The 24,333-nt window shown below is 46.4% G+C and overlaps 1 protein-coding gene across 3 annotated transcripts in view; it reads right to left on the reverse strand.

The window, feature by feature from the left end:
• Positions 1-24,333, reverse strand: part of Pdzk1 (PDZ domain containing 1) — a 35,240-nt gene that overhangs the window by 1,159 nt on the left and 9,748 nt on the right. For all 3 annotated transcript variants that reach the window (XM_021158343.3, XM_021158346.3, XM_021158344.3), the window contains exons 2-8: positions 18,537-18,748; positions 17,223-17,472; positions 14,327-14,463; positions 12,927-13,122; positions 11,585-11,781; positions 775-999; positions 86-376 (exon numbers count right to left, since the gene is read on the reverse strand). In XM_021158343.3, coding sequence (XP_021014002.1) covers positions 86-376; positions 775-999; positions 11,585-11,781; positions 12,927-13,122; positions 14,327-14,463; positions 17,223-17,472; positions 18,537-18,746 — 1,506 coding nt within the window. In that variant the 5' untranslated portion in view covers positions 18,747-18,748. The remainder of the gene's footprint in view (positions 1-85; positions 377-774; positions 1,000-11,584; positions 11,782-12,926; positions 13,123-14,326; positions 14,464-17,222; positions 17,473-18,536; positions 18,749-24,333) is intronic.

Consider the following 24,333-nt stretch of genomic DNA (forward strand, 5'->3'; position numbering starts at 1 on the left):
CAGGTTGGCCACCCTGTGTCACTGGGAAGCATAGGCATGAGGCACTGTCTGGGAACTACCCCAGGGAAGCAGGGCCACCACTCACTCGGTCTTTTGCTGGGTGGGCGTCATGCTCAGACTCCGCTGACGTCTCTCCTTTTTCATCAAGGCCAGCCACCAGGGGCTCGGCCATGGAGGAAACGATGGGGATTTTCTTAGCTTGGAAGTAGCTGTAGGCCATCTTTCCACAGACCAACAAAGTGACGTGCTTCCCGCTGCTCTTGATTCTCTCCACCACTCTGTCGTAGGGCTCCTCTTGCACATTCTCCCCGTTCACTTCGATGATGATGTCCTCATTCTCCAGCCCAGCCTTGTCAGCAGGGCCACCCTGCTGTACCTGTGAACAGAGGTTCTGAGTCGGTTCCAAGCATGGAAGAAGGCGTGCCGGGCAGCTTCCCTCCTGAAGAGCCTCAACACTTGTTAACTGCACTCCTTGATGGCCTATACACCCTGAACTCCACTGGGCTCAGCCACACTGGCAAAGCACCGTACTGAACATGTGCTGGGCTGAAGGCATCAGGCCCCCATCTTAGGATCCCAACTTGGAAGCTACAGGGTCTCATTGCCCTCCCCTACAGGGTACAGGCACTGTGCACATCCACAGCAGTGGGCAAGGAGCACTCAGAGGTGGACTTCCAAGTGTGACCACTGTTAGTGTCACGGTGACTTGTGGCTTGCACTGAAAATCCCATCCTAATTGGCTGTTTGCTGAGCTGCCGGAACTAGTCACCATACCTCTTTGACAAAGGAGCCAGGCTGACCCCGAATGGCATTCAGGTGAAAGCCGTAGCTGTCGTCCTCTTTAAGTAGCCTGCAGAGCTTGGGCTTGTGACCCTCCGAGTCCTCTGTGGGCTCTGAGCCTGTGGCCTCCAGAGGAGCAGGGATCGGAGCTGGGCCTTCCTTGACAGAACCATTAGGCAGTTCTTGACTTTGGCAGTAAAGAAGTGGAGAGAAACGAGCCTTTGGAAAATAAAGGGAAAAAAATATGCATCTGAGCGATTACTGAATGTCATGGCTTAATACACAGGGTGTCTCACATGTATGCTCCTCCTCAAACAGGAGGAGGAGGAGCGTCTAAAGTTTCTTTACTACTGCCAGAGAAGGTAGAAACATACACAAACACATACCTGTGCATAACATAGAAACAGTGTACAGTTCTGCACCAGACCCCAGAGCTATCTCACAGTGTTACAAGCTTTTCCCCACAAAAGCAGGCAGATCACGGAGCACTGTCTACACTCCCCTTTGGTAGACATCTTTGAGGGACTACACCAAGACGCTGTTCTCCCTGCCCTTCAGTACTAAAGGACAAAACATTTTTGTGATAAGTTTTGTGAGGACCAGCTTCACACGCTGATAATGGGAGAGGTGCCCATACGGTGGCACAAGCGAATCCCATCCCCCAGCTGCCGTCTCCCAGGGCTGCTGTTTAATGATCTCGGCACCTCTCATGCCGGGCTTCCCCCGTCTGTAAGTATGCTTCGTCCTCTCCCTTTCACAACCAAGGCCGTGTAGGAAGCAATGGTGGCCGTGACACAGAGATAGAACGCCAAGCTTAACTCGTTTGTTTTTTATTATATATATAATATATATTTTATATATATAATATATATAGTATTTATATATATTATGTTATATATTATTTATATATAAATAATATTGTATATATTATATATAATATATATATAGTATTTTTATTAGATATTTTCTTTATATATATTTCAAATGTTATCCCAAAAGTTCCCTATACCCTCCCCCGCCCTGCTCCCCTACCCACCCACTCCTGCTTCTTGGCCCTGGCATACCCCTGTACTGGGATATATAAAGTTTGCAATACCAAGGGGACTCCCTTCCCAGTGATGGCCGACTAGGCCATCTTCTGCTACATATGCAGCTAGAGATTTGAGCTCTGAGGGTACTGGTTAGTTCATATTGTTGTTCCACCTATAGGGTTGCAGACCCCTTCACCTCCTTGGGTACTTTCTCTAGCTTCTCCATTGGGGGCCCTGTGTTCCATCTTATAGATGACTGTGAGCATCCACTTCTGTATTTGCCAGGCACTGGCATAGCCTCAAACGAGACAGCTATAATAGGGTCCCTTCAGCAAAATCTTTCTGGCATATGCAAATAGTGTCTGGGTTTGATGGCTGATTATAGGATGTATCCCCGGGTGGGGTATTAGCTCCAAACTTTGTCTCTGTAACTCCTTTCATGGATACTTTATTCCCTATTCTAAGGAGGAACGAAGTATCCACCCATTGGTCTTCCCTCCTCTTGATTTTCTTGTGTTTTGCAAATTGTATCTTGGGTGTTCTATGTTTATGGGCTAATATCCACTTATCAGTGAGTGCATATCTAATGACTTCTTTTATGATTGGGTTACCTCACTAAGGATGATATCCTCCAGATACATCCATTTGTCCAAGAATTTCATAAATCCATTGTTTTTAATAGCTGAGTAGTACTCCATTGTGTAAATGTACCACATTTTCTGTATCCATTCCTCTGTTGAGGGGCATCTGGGTTCTTTCCAGCTTTTGGCTATTATAAATAAGGTTGCTATGAACATAGTGGAGCATGTGTTCTTATTACCAGTTGGAACATCTTCTGGATATAAGCCCAGGAGAGGTATTGCTGGATCTTCTGGTAGTATTATGTCCAATTTTCTGAGGAACCTCCAGACAAATTCCAGAGTGGTTGTACAAGCTTGCAATCCCACCAGCAATGGTGGAGTGTTCCTCTTTCTCCACATCCTCGCCAGCATCTGCCGTCACCTGAATTTTTTATCTTAGCCATTCTGACTGGTGTGAGGTAGAATCTCAAGGTTGTTTTGATTTGCATTTCTTTGATGATTAAGGATGATGAACATTTTTTCAGGTGCTTCTCAGTCATTCAGTATTCCTCAGTTGAGAATTCTTTGTTTAGCTCTGAACCCATTTTTAATGGGGTTATTTGAATTTCTGGAGTCCAGCTTCTTGAGCTCTTTGTATATATTGGATATTAGTCCCCTAACACATTTAGGATTGGTAAAAATCCTTTCCAAATCTGTTGGTGGACTTTTTGTCTTATTGACAGTGTCTTTTGCCTTACAGAAGCTTTACAATTTTATGAGATCCCATTTGTCAATTCTTGATCTTACAGCACAAGCCATTGCTGTTCTGTTTAGGAATTTTTCCCCTGTGCCTATATCTTTGAGGCTTTTCCCCACTTTCTCCTCTATTAATTTCAGTGTCTCTGGTCTTATGTGGAGGTCTTTGATCCACTTAGACTTGAGCTTTGTTCAAGGCGATAAGAATGGATCAATTCTCATTCTTCTACATGATAACCACCAGTTGTGCCTGCACCATTTGTTGAAAGTGCTGTCTTTTTTCCACTGGATGGTTTTAACTCCCTTGTCAAAGATCAAGTGACCATAGGTGTGTGGGTTCATCTCTGGGTCTTCAATTTTATTCCATTGATCTACCTGTCTGTCACTGTACCAGTACCATGTAGTTTTTAATCACAATTGCTCTGTAGTACAGCTTAATGTCAGGCATGGTGATTCCACCAGAGGTTCTTTTATTGTTGAGAATAGTTTTTGCTATCCTAGGCTTTTTATTTTTCCAGATAAATTTGCAAATTGCCCTTTCTATCTCAGTGAAGAATTGAGTTGGAATTTTGATGGGGATTGCATTGAATCTGTAGATTGCTTTTGGCAGGCTAACCATTTTTACTATATTAATCCTGCCAATCCATGAGCATGGGAGATCTTTCCATCTTCTGAGATCTTCTTCAATTTCTTTCTTCAGAGACTTGAAGTTCTTATCATACAGATCTTTCACTTCCTTAGTTAGAGTCACACCAAGGTATTTTATATTATTTGTGACTATTATGAAGGGTGTTGTTTCCCTAATTTCTTTCTCAGTTAGTTTATCATTTGTATAGAGAAAGGCCATTGATTTATTTGAGTTAATTTTATATCCAGCTACTCCACTGAAGCTGTTTATCAGGTTTAGGAGTTCTCTGGTGGAATTTTTGGGGTCACTTATATATACTATCATATCATCTGCAAATAGTGATATTTTGACTTCTTCCTTTCCAATTTGTATCCCCTTGATGTCCTTTTGTTGTTGAATTGCTCTGGCTAGAACTTCAAGTACTATATTGAATAGGTAGGGAGAAAGTGGGCAGCCTTGTCTAGTCCCTGATTTTAGTGGGATTGCTTCAAGCTCCTCACCATTGATGTTGGATACTGGTTTGCTGTAGATTGCTTTTATTATGTTTAGGTATGGGTCTTGAATTCCTGATCTTTCCAAGACTTTTATCATGAAGGGGTGTTGGATTTTGTCAAATGATTTCTCAGCATCTAACGAGATGATCATATGGTTTTTGTCTTTAAGTTTGTTTATATAGTGGATTACGTTGATGAATTTCCGTATATTAAACCATCCCTGCATCCCTGGGATGAAGCCTACTTGGTCAGGATGGATGATCATTTTGATGTGTTCTTGGATTCGGTTTGCGAGGATTTTATTGAGTATTTTTGCATCGATAGTCATAAGAGAAATTGGTCTGAAGTTCTCTTTCTTTGTTGGATCTTTGTGTGGTTTAGGTATCAGTAATTGTGGCTTCATAGAATGCATTGGGTAGAGTACCTTCTGTTTCCATTTTGTGGAATAGTTTGAGAAGAGTTGGAATTAGGTCTTCTTTGAAGGTCTGATAGAACTCTGCACTAAACCCATCTGGTCCTGGGCTTTTTTTGGTTGGGAAACTATTGATGACTGCTTCTATTTCTTTTGGGGAGATGGGACTGTTTAGATCATTAATCTGATCCTGACTTAACTTTGGTACCTGGTATCTGTCTAGGAAGTTGTCTATTTCATCCAGGTTTTCTGGTTTTGTATAACCTTTCTAGTTTTGAGTATAGCCTTTTGTAGTAGGATCTGATGATGTTTTGGATTTCTTCAGGTTCTGTTGTTATGTCTTTTTCATTTTTGATTTTGTTAATTAGGATACTGTCCCTGTGCTCTCTAGTTAGTCTGGCTAAGTGTTTATCTATCTTGTTGATTTTCTCAAAGAAGCAGCTCCTGGTTTGGTTGATTCTTTGAATAGTTTTTTGTTTCCACTTGGTTGATTTCAGCCCTGAGTTTGATTATTTCCTGCCGTCTACTCCTCTTGAGTGAATTTGCTTCCTTTTGTTCTAGCGGTTTTTGGTGTGTTGTCAAGCTGCTAGTGTGTGCTCTCTCTAGTTTCTTTTTGGAGGCACTTGGGGCTATGAGTTTTCCTCTTAGGACTGCCTTCATTGTGTCCCATAAGTTTGGGTATGTTGTGGCTTCATTTTCATTAAACTCCAAAAAGTCTTTAATTTCTTTATTTCATCCTTGACTAAGGAATCATTGAGTGTTGTTCAGTTTCCACGTGAATGTTGGCTTTCTATTATTTATGTTGTTATTGAAGATCAGCCTTAGTCCGTGGTGATCAGATAGTATGCATGGGACAATTTCAATATTTTTGTATCTGTTGAGGCCTGTTTTGTGACCAATTATATTGTCAATTTTGGAGGAGGTACCATGTGGCGCGGAGGAGATACCACGTGGCCCTGAGAAGGTATATCCTTTTGTTTTAAGATAAAATGTTCTGTAGATATCAATTAAATCCATTTGTTTCATAACTTCTGTTAGTGTCCATGTGTCTGTTTACTTTCTGTTTCCAGGATCTGTCCATTGGTGAGAGTGGGATGTTGAAGGCTCCCACTATTATTGTGTGAGGTGCAATGTGTGCTTTGAGCTTTACTAAAGTTTCTTTAATGAATGTGGCTGCCCTTGTATTTGGAGCATAGATATTTAGAATTGAGAGTTCCTCTTGGAAGATTTTACCTTTGATGAGTATGAAGTGTCCCTCCTTGTCTTTTTTTGATAATTTTGGGTTGGAAGTCGATTTTATTAGATATTAGAATGGCTACTCCAGCTTGTTTCTTCAGACCATTTGCTTGGAAAATTGTTTTCCAGCCTTTCATTCAGAGGTAGTGTCTGTCTTTTTCCCTGAGGTGGGTTTCCTGTAAGCAACAAAATGTTGGGTTCTGTTTGTGTAGCCAGTCTGTTAATCTATGTCTTTTTATTGGGGAATTGAATCCATTGATGTTAAGAGAAATTAAAGAAAAGTAATTGTTGCTTCCTGTTATTTTTGTTGTTAAAGTTGGGATTCTGTTCTTGCAACTGTCTTCTTTTAGGTTTGTTGAAGGATTACTTTCTTGCTTTTTCTAGGGTGTAGTTTCCGTCCTTGTGTTGGTGTTTTACCTTATTATCCTTTGAAGGGCTGGATTCGTGAAAAGATATTGTGTGAATTTGGTTTTATCATGGAATACTTTGGTTTCTCCATCTATGGTAATTGAGAGTTTTGCTGGATATAGTAGCCTGGGCTGGCATTTGTGTTTCTTAGGGTCTGCATAACATCTGTCCAGGATCTTCTGACTTTCATAGTCTCTGGTGAGAAGTCTGGTGTAATTCTAATAGGCCTGCCTTTATATGTTACTTGACCTTTTTCCCTTATTGCTTTTAATATTCTTTATTTAGTGCATTTGCTGTTCTGATTATTATGTGTCGGGAGGAATTTCTTTTCTGGTCCAGTCTATTTGGAGTTCTGTAGGCTTCTTGTATGTTCATGGGCATCTCTTTAGGTTTGGGAAGTTTTCTTCTATAATTTTGTTGAAGATATTTGCTGGCCCTTTAAGTTGAAAATCTTCATTCTCATCTACTCCTATTATCCATAGGTTTGGTCTTCTCATTGTGTCCTGGATTTCCTGGGTGTTTTGAGTTAGGATCTTTTTGCATTTTGCATTTTCTTTGATTGTTGTACCCATGTTCTCTATGGAATCTTCTGCACCTGAGATTCTCTCTTCCATCTCTTGTATTCTGTTGCTGATGCTCACCTCTATGGTTCCAAATTTCTTTCCTAGGGTTTCTATCTCCAGCGTTGTCTCACTTTGGCTTTTCTTTATTGTTTCTACTTCCCCTTTTACGTCTTGGATGGTTTTGTTCAATTCCATCACCTGTTTGGTTGTGTTTTCCTGTATTTCTTTAAGGTCTTCTACCTCTTTAGCAGTGTTCTGTATTTCTTTAAGTGAGTTATTAAAGCCCTTCTTGATGTCCTCTACCAGCATCAAGAGATATGATTTTAAATCCAAGTCTTGCTTTTCAGGTGTGTTGGGGTATCCAGGACTGCCTGAGGTGGGAGTGCTGGGTTCTGATGATGGTGAGTGGTCCTGGTTTCTGTTAGTAAGATTCTTATGTTTGCCTTTCGCCGTCTGGTAATCTCTGGAGTTAGTTGTTACAGTTGTCTCTGGTTAGAGCTTGTTCCTCCTGTGATTCTGTTAGCCTCTGTTAGCAGACCTGAGAGTCTAGCTCTCTCCTGAGTCTCAGTGGTCAGAGTACTCTCTGCAGGCAAGCTCTCCTCTTGCAGGGAAGGTGCACAGATATCTGGCGTTCGGACCTGCCTCCTGGCAGAAGATGAAGTCCTGAAACAGGGCCTGTCCCAGAAGCTGTGTCACTTCTGCCTGTCCCAAAAGCTGTGTAGCTTCTGTAGTGCCCACTCTAACCTGCGCAGACTAGTCTCTGAGGGATCCGGGTCCCAAGATGGCTCCCCCACCTGCTCCAGCAGAGCCCTCCCGGGCAGACACCTCTCCTCTGGCGGGGAAGGTCATTTGCTTTTTATTTTTATGCTTGTACTTGCACACCACTGCTGTCTGTCTGTCCTGGTGTCCTCCAGCAGTTTCCCACTGTCCTTGAGTAGTTACCCCAGACACATCTTCTCACTCTTGAACCAGGTCTGTGTGGCCTGAAGCTTGCTCATGCAGTAGTGTAGCCGGGCCTGCCAAGCATGCCCCCACCCACCTCCCCTCAGTGCTGAGACTACAGTTCTGTGGCCTGTGCTCAGCATTTCAGCACGCATCCTGGGATCAGACTCAAAGTGCCTGCCTCAGTTAGGATAAATCCCCATCCTTAATTTTTGTTTTTATTTTAATACAGTTAACTTGTTGCCCGAGTTAGGGGCTAAATTTGGATACAGGTATCCAGGGTATTTATTAGAAAACAAGATATCCAGTAACGAGGGAGAAACATGGTCCACTTTGTCACTATAGCAACTTAGCAAAAATGAGACCTGAGGTTCTCCTGCCTGCCTGCCTGCCCGCCTTCTCAACAGTTCAACAGCCCGAAGCTGCCAGCCGGCAGCCAGGCCCCCACGCAGCCCTCAGTGAAGTCTTTGCAAATGCTCCACCTGGGGGAATCAAGTGTGGAACCACCCAGTAAGTCATTCCTCCCCACAGTCCTCCTGACTCCCAGCAGGCTTAGTGGCTGTGTCTGCCTGGGATGAGCTGCTGCTGTCAGAGCACACAAGCACCCAGGGGGGCTTTATCCAGCCTTCTGAGTCCTCAGTCTAGCCTGTCATGAATCTAGCCCACCAGGAACTGTAGAAGTGTCTGCCTTATTAGCTGCTGCATCTCAGAGATCCACCCTACCCCACCCCCACGCCAGCCTTGGAGAGTGAGGCAGACTCCCCTCTCATGTTAACCGAAACAGGGAAAATATACTTACATCATTCTGGGACTATTCTATCATAGATTTTATTTTCAGGAATTACAACAAAACCCTCAATGCCAGCATCAGCTTACAACATCAAAACTGGCTTGCAAAAGTCAGCCGCCCATTTCTAACAGCTACAGTTGTACTTAAGCCAAAATTCGCCCTCTCTAGCTTAAGTCATGGGAACAACCTTTCCAATGATTTTTCTATTTTTTTAAAACAAGCAGGTGCTTTCAGGCTACACATTAATGAGTCCTTGTTGCCTGCCAGCCTTTCACATTCTCAAGGCTTTCCCTCTCCTGTAAAGCCTTTCTCGCTTCAGGGTAACACACACCCAGCTGTCTTCCCAGCCCCTCTGACATCACCTCTTTGGTTGCTGGACTAGTCACAGCAGGTTCTCAGGACTGGACAGTATGAGTTCAGTGAGCATATGTGTAGGATACCCACATGCTCTGAACAGTTAATTTAGTGTGCCTACTACCCTTCCTGCTACCTTACAGCCAAGGGAGTAGGGGCTCAGGACAGCTTGCCCACCCCACATTACCAGTGCTTCCATGGCTGATCTGACAGACGCAGGGCCAGTTACATAACTTTACATTTTTTTCTTGGGGGAGGTGGGGACAGGACAACTTTTGGATTATCAAATATGCTCCCAGCATTTCCTATTCCAATTTATTTTCAAATTAAAATGGTATTTTCAAAGCATCCATATTTCATTTTGGTTTTATCCTTCCTAACCTGATTAGGAGGGTGTGGTTGTGGTTGTGCAGGTGCACACCTGTCTGCAGAAGACAGCCTTGGGTGTCATTCCTCAGGTGTCCTTCCATCTTTTGCTTTTCCTGTGGCAGGGCCCCTCATTGGACTGGTATCCACACACACACTAGGCTAGCCTGGCCAGCCACTGGACCTAGGAACCCTTCTGTCCCCATCTCTCCAGCACTAGGATTACAAGCACACACCACCATTCCTGGCTTTGTTACAAAGATGTTGGGGATCAAACTCAAGACCTCACACAAGGCAAGCACCCCACCACCTGAGCTGTTATTCTAGGCCCTGGCTAAATATTCTGAATATTAATTGCATTTTCCTGTCAATTATTCATCATTCCTTTAAATCCTCTGAAAATAGATTAGATGTGTGTACCATTTCTCCTTTCCAAGGTAATAAACCAGGATAGGAACAATAGTGTGTGTGTCCGTGTGTATGATTAGAGACTCCTGTTCAGGTTAACATCCCAATACCAAAGATTCTCTAGACATGGTTGTTCAACTAGCTAACAAATAGATTGTTTTCTTTCCAATTAATTCTTTAATATTGTTTACAAAAGCATCTTGAAATCAAGATTTTTGGAGAAAGTGTATGGTCAGATGAGTCGAGTCTGAGAACTTGAGCTCGGATACTGATTTGAGTATCTGCTAAGCTGGGCGCCTCCATAAGTCATCTGGTGTGCAAGTGTGGTCTCAAAACTCTAAAAAGAGGCCGATGTCACCACCCATACTCTGGATCCCTCCACCATGGCCCTGGAGTGCCTCTGTTACTGTGTAGTGCATAGAAGACGATCATCTGCCCATCCCTGTCCAACAGCCAGCAAGGCAGATGGCACTTTGTCACCCAGACATCTGTTAAACTGGACTGAACCCCAGGTCTCATGATAAAATATAAAACCTTAATGTGGTTGAGGGTGGCTAAGGTACGGGCCACTCTTGCAAAGGACCCAGGTTCAGTTTCCTGCACCCACATCAGTTCACAGATGCCTGTCACTCCAGCTCCAGGGGACCCGACACCCTCTTCTGGACTCTGTGGGAACACTTACTCACACACAACCACACACACACAATTCTAAGATAATCACAGTAAACCTTTTAAAGCCTTAACACACAAATCAAGTCAAGAGGGAGTAAGGCTCTCCATCAGCTTGCCCTTGGTGAACCTGTTTCTACTGTATTTACCGAGTCAATGTGATTGAGAATTTCCAGACCACAGCAGGGTCTCCACTGATTAAAGCTTCCGTGGTGTGGGTGGTTAGAACTACAGGTCCAGAGCCCAGTGACAGTTTCTCCGGGTGATCTCTAGCCTAAAGAGTAATTCCTCACCCACCTCTAGCATCCTGATAAACAAGTTGGAATGTATTCACTTAACAAAATAATTCTTCACCAATCAAAGGGCTAAATGTCACATAGCGTCTGAGGCCTCTGCCTGACTAACCTGCCTCTCTGATGTTTCCACAAATGTATTTTTTAAGCCTTGATTCATACCTTTCTTTGTTCTGTAATTATATATATTTTTTAAAAATCCATTAAACTGCTTCCATGTTGGAATGTAGACTTGGGGTAACCTGAGTCTTTGTTCTCAAACGATGGTCACTTAAATTTAACTCCAAAGTAACTTATTCCTTCTGAGGTAAGAGCTGTGGTTTTTCTATCAACAACAGCAAACTAAGAAACCTTTCCAGATCTTTACTTGATTGGTGAAGCTTGCTGACCAACAATATCACATTTATTAGGGCTGAAGACGTGGCTCAGCGGTTAAGAGCACTCAACTCTTGCAGAGGACCTGAGTTCAGTTCCCAGTACTCACGATGAGTGGCTCACAATCTTCTCCAACTCCAGGTGAACTAACACCTTCTCCTGACCTCAGCACCTGCATGCACATGCCCAAACACACATGCAGACTCACTCATAAAAAAGAATCTACAACTGAATTCATTTATGTCTGTGCCACCTCTGTCCAGTTTCAGATTCCTGTTCTTCATAGCTTCTCCCAGGATCGGCAAGGGTAATTCTTCCACTGATTCACAAAGTCTTCAGTTTAGGAATTCATGACTCATTTAACATGCTCCCGCCACTGCCAATTGGGCCAGTTTGGCCTTAATGATTGTTACGCCCCATCCTTGTTGAGGAGCAAAGGAACTCAGCCCAAAGCTGGAGGGCATGAGTAAAGAGACCCAGCCTTAATGTATGAATATATGCATTGCTGGAATTACTTACCAGGCTATAGATGCTGTCTGCCTCTTTGTCCAGCACCAACAGAGTCGTCTGGTCTCCACCTTTTCTAATCATTTCCACCACACCGTCATGATCAAGAGCTTCCACAGACTTGCCATTGACAGCAACTACCAAGTCGTTGTTCTTCAAGCCGGCTGCCTCTGCTGGGCTCCCAGGTTCTATGTCCTTAATGATTTGACCTACCATCCCACAAAGAAAAGTTATTGGAATTAAGGCATCCTGAAGCCAACTCCTCCCCCTACCTACACCCCTATGTCCCAGGAGCCTACAAACATAGCCCTAACCTGCTCCTGGAGCACACCTAGCATCTAACAGTGAAAGGCTCTTAAAAGATTGAGAACCCAGGATTTACTAACAGTATCTGAAGTTTATTGTTGACAAAGTGACAGCTGAGCAAGTTCCAAGGCAGTCAGTGAGGCATCGTCACAGCCACAACTCTAACCCAGCAGGGATGGCACAGAAGGGCCAGGGCCAGTACTAGGGAAGTGGAAACAGAGAGGTCTCAAGTTCAAGGTCAGTCTGTATGCAGTGAGACCCTGACGATGCAAAAGGCAGGGAGGGAGATAAAGAACACAGGCTTCCAGCCTTCGAAGCTGTGCTGGCATTTTAGTAACACTGCTCAGATTTGAGGATAATGGCCTGTGCTCCAACAACAAGGCTCAACTACTAGTCCTTCATAAACTAATCAAAACGGCCAAAGCAATAGTGAAAAGTAGAAAACGAAGACATTTAATATGCCACTTTAGTAAGAAGAATAAAGGTATCCAGCAACACCTTCAAGTTTATCTTCAGGGTCCTGAAGTGAGGCTAAGGTCCCACCCAGCACTAACCCATTCTGTCTTCTCCTGCAAGGTGGTCTGATAAGCTGTGAATCCCTTCTGGGTGCCCAACATCCCCAGATTTAGGCTTTCTCTTTTCCCAGCATGAGATTCCTGGGGAATTCCATTGGGCTAACTCTGTACAACCTGCTTGACCTTACATTCAAGGCCATTGTGTAGATGATGTGAAGCCAGACATGGTAGGGATCTTTACACCACAGAAATCAGCAAATGCTCCAAATGTATTATTTCTTTCAGGAAAGAGCTAAATTAGTCTCGCACATCTGTCCAGATCCCAAAGTCTGCCTGACTACTCTGCAATGGCAATGGGGACTCCAGCATCCAGTCACCTGGGGCAACCTGGGCAGCTCTCCCTCCTCCTCCTCCTCCTCCTCCTCCTCCTCCTCCTCCTCCTCCTCCTCCTCTTCCCTGGTGGAGCTGGGGTAGAGCTAGAGCTTGGTGAAGGAGAGACTAGGAGGAGGGACTCACCTGCCCTAGTGCCTCACCTTTCTGTTCAGGCCCCGCCCTCAGATAGAAGCCATAGCCATTGCTGCCCTTCTTGATCACTACCACCCGGGGCTGGTGGGGCAGCAGTTTCAAACTGGCTGTCTCCCTCTTGAATTGTGTCTTCTGTTCACTATGGCACCTGGCAGTTTCTTTGTCCACAAGGAGGAATATGATACGGCTTCCAGACTTTTTCACCTACAGCAAGACACACAGATGAGGGGCAGGGCATTCACAAAAAAAAAACACTGGAAGGAAGGTAGCTGTCCAGAGCAGAAAGCTCGAGGCATGCAGCCTGAGCATGAGCGTTTTTGCTGCTTGTTCCAGCCGGACTGGTACTTGGGAAAAACATCCAACCACACAAATGGTAACTGAACTCAAGTGGGAGCCGGAATCCTCAGAGCCCAGAAAGCTGTGCAGGTGGGGACAGAATGGGATTCTAGAAAAGAAAGTAAGGGTCCACTTTGGAACCTAATTCTACTAAAACAAGAGGTTGGTCCATTTTTCAAGGTTCCATGTGACTTCAACAAGAGAGCCCTGGCTCAGCTGGGGCTTCTAGCACCTGACAGGTACAGTCTGTTACCCACGGCCATCCACAGTATGGGAGTACAAAATGGAGACTTCAGAAATTACTCAAGCTTTGGGCTGAAGACTGTTTTGAGTAGTGATGGAATCCATCCCTTCACACACACACACACACACACACACACTCCATCCTTGTCTAGCACATCCAGCCTTGGGCACTACACCTGCCCATCACTGAACGAAGCAGCCATCTACAGATGGCAAACGATACTGAGCCCTATCTGTACTGTTCTTTCCTCTGCACACAAACCTGTGAAAGTTTAACTTACAAATTGGACACAGTAACTAACAAAAAACAATAATAATAAATCAATTATGGACAATATATTGTAGTGATAGTTATTTAAACAAATGAACCATCTATTTTTATATTATTTAATGTATATGAGTATATTGTAGCTGTTTTCAGACATGCAGAAGAGGACATCAGATCTCATTACAGATGGTTGTGAGCCACCATATGGTTGTTGGGAATTAAACTCAGGACCTCTGGAAGAGTAGTCAGTGCTCTTAACCACTGAGCCATCTCTGAAGCCCAAACCACCTATTTTTAAAGTTCCCATTACTTACAGATGTGGCTAGCTACAAGTAACTGAAAGTACGGAAATGGAAACAGAAAGGAAGAGGGGAACCCATGCCCTGTTAGCACTTGCCCATGTTACCAGAGATTCCACATACCCTTGACACAAAGAGGCACCTCACCTAGATGACTTGTCTCCCATCACACCCTCATCCCAGGCCAGCCCACCTGTTGCTACTTCCAGTAAAGACAGAGGGGAAGGGAGGTGAGAAAAGCACCCTTCCAGGTCAGGCGTACCTTTTCAACCACTTCCTCATGGCTGGCGTTCTCTACATTTTCTCCATTCACTTCAATCAAGTGATCATCAGCCAGAACACCAGCTTTCATGGCCACACCCTGAGGCATTATATCAGTCAAGTACACACCCTTTTTACCTGGAAGAAGAAAGAACTACTGCAAAGAAATGCTACTGGCAGGAAAGAGTTCTCTGTCAATACCTTTAGAGCAGACTCAAATGGCAAGAGTCTCAGTGACAGGCTGATGAGACGACTCAGAGGGTAATGGTGCCAGATGCCAAGTCTGATGACCTGGGTTCAACTCTCAGGTCCACATGGTGGAACAGAACACAACTGACTCCTGCAAGTTGGCCTTGGGCCCCCATACATTCAGAATGGCAGGCATGTACACACATACACACACACACACACACACACACACACACACACACATTATAAATTTGAAAAATAAGGATCTAGCTTGGGCCTCTTGAGCCAGAAAGTACTAATCCATACCCGCACTGCAACAACCCATCATTCTATCATTGCATCTGTAGACTTAGAAGTCATCTGCTCTGTTCCTTCCCCTTTAAACAATACTCTCTCAGCAACCATCACATACTGCTAGAGTCCATAAACACCACTGTGGTAGGTAGCAAGGTCAGAGGGGGGAGGAGGAGGAGGAGGAAGAGGAGGAGGAAAGGGAACATGTGTATATGGTGTGGTTTAGGTGTTAACCTGAAGGAATGCTAGTAATAATCTTTCTAGAGTCTGATATTCCATCTAGACTGGGGGTAGCTTTCTACAGCCATATACATCATGTTAGGAGTAAGAAGACCTTTAGCTCTGCTTCCTTGAACACTGAACAGTCTTCCTATTAGCCATCAGAACACAAGGATGGCCCCTTCAGGCCAGGGATCAGATCCCACCTCCCTGCAGCTCTCTCTGGAACAGTTAAGAAGTACCCGTGACAGGACCTGCCAGCTTGTGGTTCATGATACTTGAGTCCCCCATGCTCCTCCTCACATAAGCTGTGTCGAACTAAATTCCACAATGTGAAGCATCTCACCACCCCTGGAAGGTCATAGAAAGCCAGACTTCTCCCTTGTTCTAGGACTCGGAGATAGCTCTGGACACTGATCGTTGAAGAGGCTCCTCTACCCTTGCTTCATTCATTCACTCATTCATTCCTTCATCTCCCCCACCCCCCTTCCAGGCTTTAAAGGGATGCCTGCCCTTCCATTTAAGACCCCACCAGGCTTGGCTATATGTTGTGTTGTCTAATGCTCTCCCTTTCACCCCAAGGCCCCACATGGCTTTGAGTACCCACCCCCAATTCTAATAATCTTCATTCCTGAAGGAAAGTATGTGTTAATTTCTTCTCCAAGCCAATTGCTGCTTGGTTTCTTTTATATTCAATGTAACCTTGTTGTAGTTTGTCACAGGAAAAAAAAAAAACATTCTCTCATAATGTGAAATAAACAGCTCGCTCTATGCATGCATGCACACACACACACACACATACCCCACAACATGCATGTGAAGGTCAGTGTTGGGCCTCTCCTTCCAACAAGTAGGGCTCTGGGGATTAAACCCAGGCCATCAGGGTTGGCAGCCAGCACCTCTGCCCACTGAGCCAGCTCAGCAGCCCTCTGCTTTTGTTTAACACTGCTTTACTGTTAATAGATTTCCGAGAAATACCCAGGTTCTTTGGCCCTCAGCACCCACCACTGTGGTTAATAATAGAGATATAAGGACTGTTTCTCATGGTTAATGGCTATCTCTGGCTAGAGGTCACTTGCCTCTTGAGAGAATTTTCAATTGGCAAATAGCCGTCTTTATCTCTCATCAAACAGTGCGCTACCAGCATCCCTCACCAGCAGCAGAGAGAATATGGGCTGGGGATATCACTAGTGTCAGGTGGCATTAACACTCACCCAATGGCCCCTTTCCTGTAATACAGCTCATTTGTGGAAGGCAGTTATCTACGTGTCAACATCTTTTCTGAACTACCAACCTCTTCTATTTTCTATATAACAATTAAAGACAGAGCCAGTCAACTAGCATGGCTCCCAATTCCAGCCAGTTTCTCAGGGAAATACCAAGAACTCTGGTCAACAGTGTGGCATGGTGTGGTCCTCTGAAACCACAGAAAAAGGACCTCTAGGACTCCCTGAGGGCCAGGGATTCTCAAATATGTTCCTCAAAGCATAGGCCAGTGACATCTTAGGACAGTTGAGACTGGACCTCAACTGAGAGTTCTATAATGTCTCTGGAGTCTAGGGCTTAGATACCAGCTTCAGCAACTCTATAGGGTTGTAACATGATGACAGATGTTCAAAAATGTGCTGAATAAGTACATGAACATGCGGCTTCTCTAAGCCAGGAAAAGAGATGATCAGTCTTACTCAATGGTAACTATCACAAAAAAAAACCAAAAAACAAAAACCCTCCTCCTTGCTTCCCCTCCACCTTCACCCTACAGGATCTAGAAAAGAACAATGAAGCCCTGTGGTGGTGGTGCATGCCTTTAGTCCCCGCACTCAGGCAGGTGCATCTCTGAGTTCAAGGTCAGCCAGGTCTACAGAGTGAATTCCAGAAAAGCCAGGGCTACCCAGAGAAACCCTGTCTCGAAAAACCACACAAACAATGAAGAGGCATCAACCCTTGAATTCAAAGACTAGCCTAACAAACGCTAGGGAAGAGTGACTCGCACCCCACTCAGCCCTTGCTGCTGTCCAATGCGGCCAACGTCCTGATCTCTCTTTGTACAACTGCAGAGAAAGGGTTCCTACTGGAAAAGAGTGAAGAGAGTGACACCACCCTGCGCATGGCATGCGTAGCAACTGCAGCGAAGCTGTCCTTAGCCAGCGTCTGTCTTCGAGAAGGCTATTGTTTGATCCTCACCCCAAGCTCACCTTGGATAGTTTTCAGAGAGAAGCCAAAGCTGTTGCCCTCCTTCACCAGGTAGCAGAGCCGTGGCTGGGCACACGGCTCCACCGCTCCGTTCATCCCAGGGCCCGGTTTCTTATCATTCAGAGCGGCCTCCCTCTGGCTTTGATCCAGCTCTTTCAAGTCCACCTGATTTTTCACAGCCTTCTCATAGGAGTCTCCATCCAGGACCAGCAGAGTCACTGAATTCCCACTCTTTCTGACCAGCTCCACCACCTAGGAAGAAAGTGGGAGTGGTAAAGGGTACCCTCCCCACATCAACTGCAGGAGGAAGATGCTCATCATGTGTCCCTAAAGATGGCAAGGCTGACTTGATACCCATACCCCTAAGCAGAGGGTATGGGTATCACCTTCACCACTACAACCTAGGGGAGGATTAGATTGGGTCCCTGGCATTGTGGGAATCCAGGAAGCCCTTACAAGGACTGGTCTTTCTCAGCGATGAGTGCTCTAGAGCGGCTGTTTTCAGCCTGTGTGTCATAACCCCTTTGTCGCCTATCAGATATCCAGCACAACAGATATTTACATTATGGTTCATAACAGTAGCATAATTACAGTTATGAAGTAGCAAAAAAAATAATTTTATGGTTGAGGGTCACCATAGCATGAGGAACTGTATTAAAGGGTTTCAGCATCAGGAAAAATGAGAACCGCTGAGCTAGAGAGCACAGTGGGGCTTCTCGGGCCTAGGAAGGGGCAGCATGGTACAGTGAGATGGGGCAAGGCCAACCTCTTGCATATGCTCACCACATGAATGTTAACAGGCTAAGTCACCTACATATGGCTGCCTCATCTGTGCAATCACCAGCTCATGCTGAGGGGCTAACAGGTTATTCAGATAAAATTGTCTAGCTCACAATTTCTAGCTCACAGTAAATGGGCAATGCATGTTCAGCCTGACACTATTAAAGTACAACATTTTTTACTGTATTGATTGATTGGCTTTATAACAGGGCACATGCCATGGCACACGCAGGTGGAAATCAGAGGACACTTGTGGAAGTCAGTTCTCTTTTTCCACCAAGTAGGGATTTGAACTAAGGTCGTCAGGCTTGGCAACAAGCACCTTCACCCACTGAGCCACATTGACAGCCCCTAAAGTATAATAATTCTTACAGTTCTCAGTTAATTATAAGCAACTAGACTGTCTGACATAAAATATGATGATAAATCCATGCCAGTGGCAGGCAGAAGAGAAGCAAGCTCCTCTGGTCCCCCAAACTGTAACGGGCAGAGATGTGGAGGCTGGAGAGATGCTAGAACCCCAGCTGTCCACTCACCTGAGCATGCTCCTCCTTGTCGACAAAGACACCATTGATCCTGAGCACCCTGTCGCCGTCCAGGAGCCCCGCCTTCTCTGCTGGGCTCCCCTCCTCAATCACCCGGATCAGGTGACCGTCAGTGTCCTTCTCAATGCGGAGGAAGAAGCCATAGTTCTGCCCCTCTTGTTTGGACAGTTTACACTCTCTGGGGTTGAAGGTGGAGGCCATTTCTGTGATTAAAAACAAATGGATAAGTCCATGGGCAATCCAAGGAAATCTAGTTGGAGCATGAAGCCCTGAGAGCATCCAGACACCGCCTATGCCTCTGCTTGTCCGGATCCATTCTTCCATGTGCAGTGCAGCAATGCTGGGGCCCAGGGAGCCTTTTTGCAGACCTTGCTCATGATTTCCAAATTTACTCCCCAAGAATGGTCTTTTCACCTAGTGGCAGGCCCACGCATCCAACTAAATACTTAACACAGAGGCTCTACCTCTAATGCCAACCAAACTCAACTTTGTCCCCTGCCCTAAAGAAGGTTAAGTCAAAAAACAATGATCCAGAAAGTTTAAGGAGCCAAATCTACCTTCTTTTAATTACCATTCTAAATAACAGGATTCATTTGGGCATGTGCTGGTGTGGGTGTGCATGCCTGTTTATGTGTGTTGCATGTGCATGTGTGTGCACGTGTGTGTATGTATGTATTTGTGTGCCCGTGTATGTGTGCCCTTGCATGTGCCTGTGTGTTGTGTGTGTGTGTGTGTGCATGTGCCTAGAAATCAAAGGTGATGTCAGGTGTCTTTCTCAATCCTTCTCCACCTTATTTATTGAAACAGGTTCTCTCAATGGACCCAGAGCTCACTGATAGTAGCTGGCCAGTGGGTCCACAGTCCTCCATCTCTACCCCCCTTCAGTGTGAGGACTTGCAACACACACCACCCTGCCTGGCTTTTTACAGGCTTCCTGGGCTCCGAACTCCTGTCCTCAAGCTTGCACAGAAGCACTTTGACACACACTCAGCCTCCCAGCCCTCCATGCTCTGCCCACACCCACCTCCAAGGAGTGCACTGCACTCAGAGCTGATGAGCCTCTCAGGTTCTAAGGAGGGGAGGGGAGGGGAGGGGAGGGGAGGGGAGGGGAGGGGAGGGGAGGGGAGGGGAGGGGAGGGGAGGGGAGGGGAGGGGAGGGGAGGGGAGGGGAGGGGAGGGGAGGGGAGGGGAGGGGAGGGGAGGGGAGGGGAGGGGAGGGGAGGGGAGGGGAGGGGAGGGGAGGGGAGGGGAGGGGAGGGGAGGGGAGGGGAGGGGAGGGGAGGGGAGGGGAGGGGAGGAGAGGAGAGGAGAGGAGAGGAGAGGAGAGGAGAGGAGAGGAGAGGAGAGGAGAGGAGAGGAGAGGAGAGGAGAGGAGAGGAGAAAAGCTAATCCAGGCCTCAGGCCTAGCTGCTAAGCTGGTGATGTAATAGGAGAGATGGGTGTCCCCAGCTCATGCAAGCAACCCTAGGCAAATGCAGCAGAGCACACAACAGTGACTGTGGACGGCCGTCTAGGGAAGAGGGGGTTCAGCAGTAGAGGACAGGAGGGTAACCAGGAGGTATGACCAAATCCATCTCACACACACACACACACACACACACACACACATACACGCATGCGCACACGCACGCGAGCGCGAGAAACTGTGAAATAAATGAGGTGGGAAGGGAAAAAAATGGCCGTAGGTGACCCAGGAGTTTCTGGTCAGATCAAAATAAAGATGCCCACCCCGAAAGAACTCCAATGGCAGGTAAGGACTTCCGACCCAAGGCCACTTCTGTCTCCACTTTTCCTGCCTCTCCTGTTCCCCCACTACAGGAAGCAGAGAGAACAGGAACACATGAACGACAGTAGAATCCTTACTGATAAGGAAAGTGGGCTCCCCACTCAGCACTATCCTTTCTCAGGATGGTGGGAGTGAGGTCCAGCCCAGCAAGAGGCTGACATAGAAAGCAAAGGGCCAAGATGGCCACAGCCCACTCCATCGTCCTCAGGGCAAGCTGTGTATGTGTGTTTCCCTCATCACAGCTCCTACTTGGGGGACAGGAAGAGGTGACTATATAAAACATAGAGGGGACAGAACAGAGAACAGGCAACACTATGCTGAAGGCTCCCTAGAGGCTTGCTGTGGTGATTCAAGATGCTACTGGGTCTTGGTGCCTACAGAGGCAGGCAGCACAGGCAGGCAGGAAGGCCTCCAGCACCTGTGGCCACCTTAAATGTTCTCTGCAAATCTTGGTGTGAATATTCATGTGGTCAAAAAAGCACGAAAACAGACCCCCATCAGGCTTGAGGAGGAGAGAAGAGCAAAGCTGCAGACACCAGTGGCCATCACCTACATCTTGAGAAAGCACAGCAGCTCTCCCACATCAAAAGGCACGACCCGGAAGGGGCCCCTGGGGAGGAAGGGGCTGAGTGCAGCCTGGTCTCTTCACTTGCAGGCACCGGTCCCAACTTTAACTGCTCTTTCTGCCCAGCCTACACATGTTTCCCACCACCACATGCAAGCTCTGCTCTAGACCCCTGCCAGTGCTCAACTCCAGGGGCCTGAGAAACCTTGAAGGGGTCCATCAAAGACTCCTAGTTCCTTCTGGTAAACATGGGGCAACCTCGTACGAATGCTTCCAATTCCAGTGTGCCTTTATAGCCAGAACAAAGGCTGCTGGGTACTGGGTGCTCTTCAAAAGAGGCGGCTGATTTGGGTCAACGGATGAATATTCATCTTTAAGGCACCCACCTTAAAACCCAGCTGTCTCTGAGCCACAGGTCGCCTCTGTGGCAACCTCCACTGGATCCTCTTCTCTTCCTCTGCAGGCCAAAGGTGAAAAGTGCAATCTCCTCCCTAGAGAAGACTATACCAGGGAATGTTCTCCCATCTCACTAGACATCCCAAAAGCCCAATGTGCCAAGACAACATGAAGTTTACCAACAAGGCGGTGTCTTGTTTGGGTGGCTCTGTTCAAAGTTTCTAAACGGCCAGACTGAGAACAGCGAGACCTGCACCCGTGGCTTTGAAGAGACTCAGGTACACGAGGTCACCATTCCTTCCCACAGCTATGGTTGAAGTCAGGGTTGGAGCCAGCTCACAGCAACAGCAAAACTGAAACGTTACCATGCTCCAGCTCTGCCCACGTCCTGCCACGCCTGCCAATCAGACTAACACTGGTCCATGCATCATGTCCACAACCAGCATATACATTAGATGGGAAATACTCTCACCCAAAGCAAGCCACTCAAAACTTCAGATGCCTGATTCTACATGGGCCGCCTGGGGCACAAGACTCTCCCTGCTGCAGGATTAAGGAAAGACAGTTCACGCTGGCATTTCAGGGGTCCTGCTCCAGGCCACCTCCACTCCTGACTCTGTCTATGCCACATCCTGGTTTTATGTGGATCATATGTCCATCAGACATGGTCTATCAGGTTAGCATGCCTGTAACACTGCAGCAGGAGGAGATGGCTGGGCTCTGAGCTTCGGCCTAACCAGCAGACGCTGTACTTAGGGGTCTGTTCCTCTCTCTTCAGCCCCCCCCCCACCCCGTACAGCCTGTGTGGTTCTTGCTGAGGAAATCCGAGGACCACGCCTCGATGGCGGATGTGCAGGCCATCAAAGGAAACGTGGAGATTTCTAGAACATCCCAGAGTGGCTCTATTTCCACTGATCAACCTACTGGAGATGAAAAGGAACTCACGAGCCCTGTCTGAGCAAACATGGAAAAGTCAATTCTTGGCAGCAAACTTACTTGTCTGTGGGAAAAAAAAAAAAAAAGAACAAAGGGCCTGGCGGGGCAGACAGGGAAGGCTCCCAGAAGAGTCCCATCTCTCTTCTTCATAATGTCACTCTCACCTTTAGACTCCATTTTCTTCCAAAAAAAAAAAAAAAAAAACCCAATTGGATTCTTGCTACCAAGAAAGAATAATAAACCCAAAAGAAAAGCTTAGCGCATTCTGCACGTTTGGAAGGCGAGGTAAGGAGCACAGAGGTATTAGGAGGCTCTCCTGCCAGGGGTCAGAGTAGAAAGGATTCAAGCTACTAGGCTTTTCCCATAGAAAAGAAATAGCAGATGGGGGCCAGAAGATGGCTTCTAAGCCCAAGGCAGGCTAGGGCTTCTCCGCTCACTGTCCACACTATGACCATGGATCCTTAGGTAAACACTCGTCTTTACTAGCTCCTGCACAAGCAAGCTGGAAGCCAAAGCTGGAAGCCACGCCTCCAGAGATCAAGGCCACTAAGGCCCAAACAGCCAGCATGTCCAGCTTAGTTGGCAAAGGCTAAAAGGAAGCCTTGCTTTGGCCTCAGTTTGTGTATCTGGGGCTGGACGCTGCGGGGCTTTCCTCACACGGCTAGATGGGGGCCTGCCTGTCCCATCAGCCTGCTCCACGCAAACCTCTATCCCAAGCCTCTGTTCCAAGATAATGTTTCAGGTAGGTGGAAATGTCCTAGTGAGAAATGTCACAGACTTGAATGCTCATAAGCCAACCCAGACAGAAGTGGGATGAAGAGGGGTTCAAAGCCATTTAAGCATGAGCTTCATGCCCTCCTGATAGGATTTGAAAATCTGAACATCAGCAGGAACCTGACAAGAACCTAAACTGTGCTCCACACCCAAACGTGAACTTAGGAGCCCTGAACCATTTCATGCTCAAAACAGGAGCCAGGTGTGGTGGTGCACACCGTAAATCCCAGCACTTTGGAAGCAGAGGCAGGAGGAGCTCTGAGTTCAAGGCCAGCCTAACCTACACAGCAAGAACCAGGCCACATAGGGAGTCAGATATGAGAGTTGGCTCTTGCCTTACAAGCATGAGGACCTGAGTTTGATCCTCAGAAATAGTTGGCATGGTAGCACACAATTGTAACCCCAGAGCTGGGAGGGTGGAGACAAGCAGATTCCTGGGGTTCGTCGGCCAGCCAGCCTGCTCCAGGCTAGTGAGAGGCCCTGTCTCGAAAAAGAACAAAACAACAACAAAAAAAAAAGGTAGCGTTTGAAAACCATCACTGAGGTTTGGCCCCATCCCTACAAGCACACCCACATACATGTGCACAGACACACACATCACAACAACAACAACCTAGTCTTTGTCTAACTTCTGTGAGCTTTTACACATACATACACACACACACACACACACACACACACACACACAAAAGAGAGAGATTGATTCTCTATGTAGTTCTCCCTGTCCTGGAAACTCACTCTGAAGACCAGGCTGGCTTCAAACTCAGAGACCCCTCTGCCCCTGCCTCCCTAGTGCTGGGATTAACGTTTTGCACCACCACTTGATCTTATTGTTTTGGTTTTGTTTGGAGTTTGTTGGGTTTTTTTTTTTTTTTTTTTTTTTTTTTGCAGTGTTCTGGTTCAAACCCAAGGCCTGTGTTCTACCACTGGCATTTGCTCTGGGCAAATCCTTCCTCCAAGGAAAGGAAATGAATAGCAGTTCCTAGAGAAGTAAGGCCATAGAGAATTCAACATCCTCTGCTCATCCCTGGGAGCTGTGCAGTGCTGCCCAACTACACCAGCTGCTTCCCTCCATGTGAGCAGATAGGCCCCTCATGAGCTCAGTGACCATCAGGCAACACTAGCAACAGTAAGTCATGCACGTGAGACTTGAGCACAGGGGCTGGAGAGAGGCCTCAGTGGTGAAAAGCACTGGTGCTCTCCAAGGAGACCTGGGTCTAGTTTCCAGCACACACATGGCAGCTCACAACCATCTGCAACTCCAGGTCCAGGAAATCTGATGTCCTCTTCTGGCCTCCAAAGAAACCAGGTGTGCATGTGGTACACACACA

Source organism: Mus caroli, unplaced genomic scaffold (genome assembly GCF_978045245.1).
Source record: "Mus caroli unplaced genomic scaffold, Mus_caroli_1 scaffold_3, whole genome shotgun sequence".
NCBI classification, from domain to species: Eukaryota; Metazoa; Chordata; class Mammalia; order Rodentia; family Muridae; genus Mus; species Mus caroli.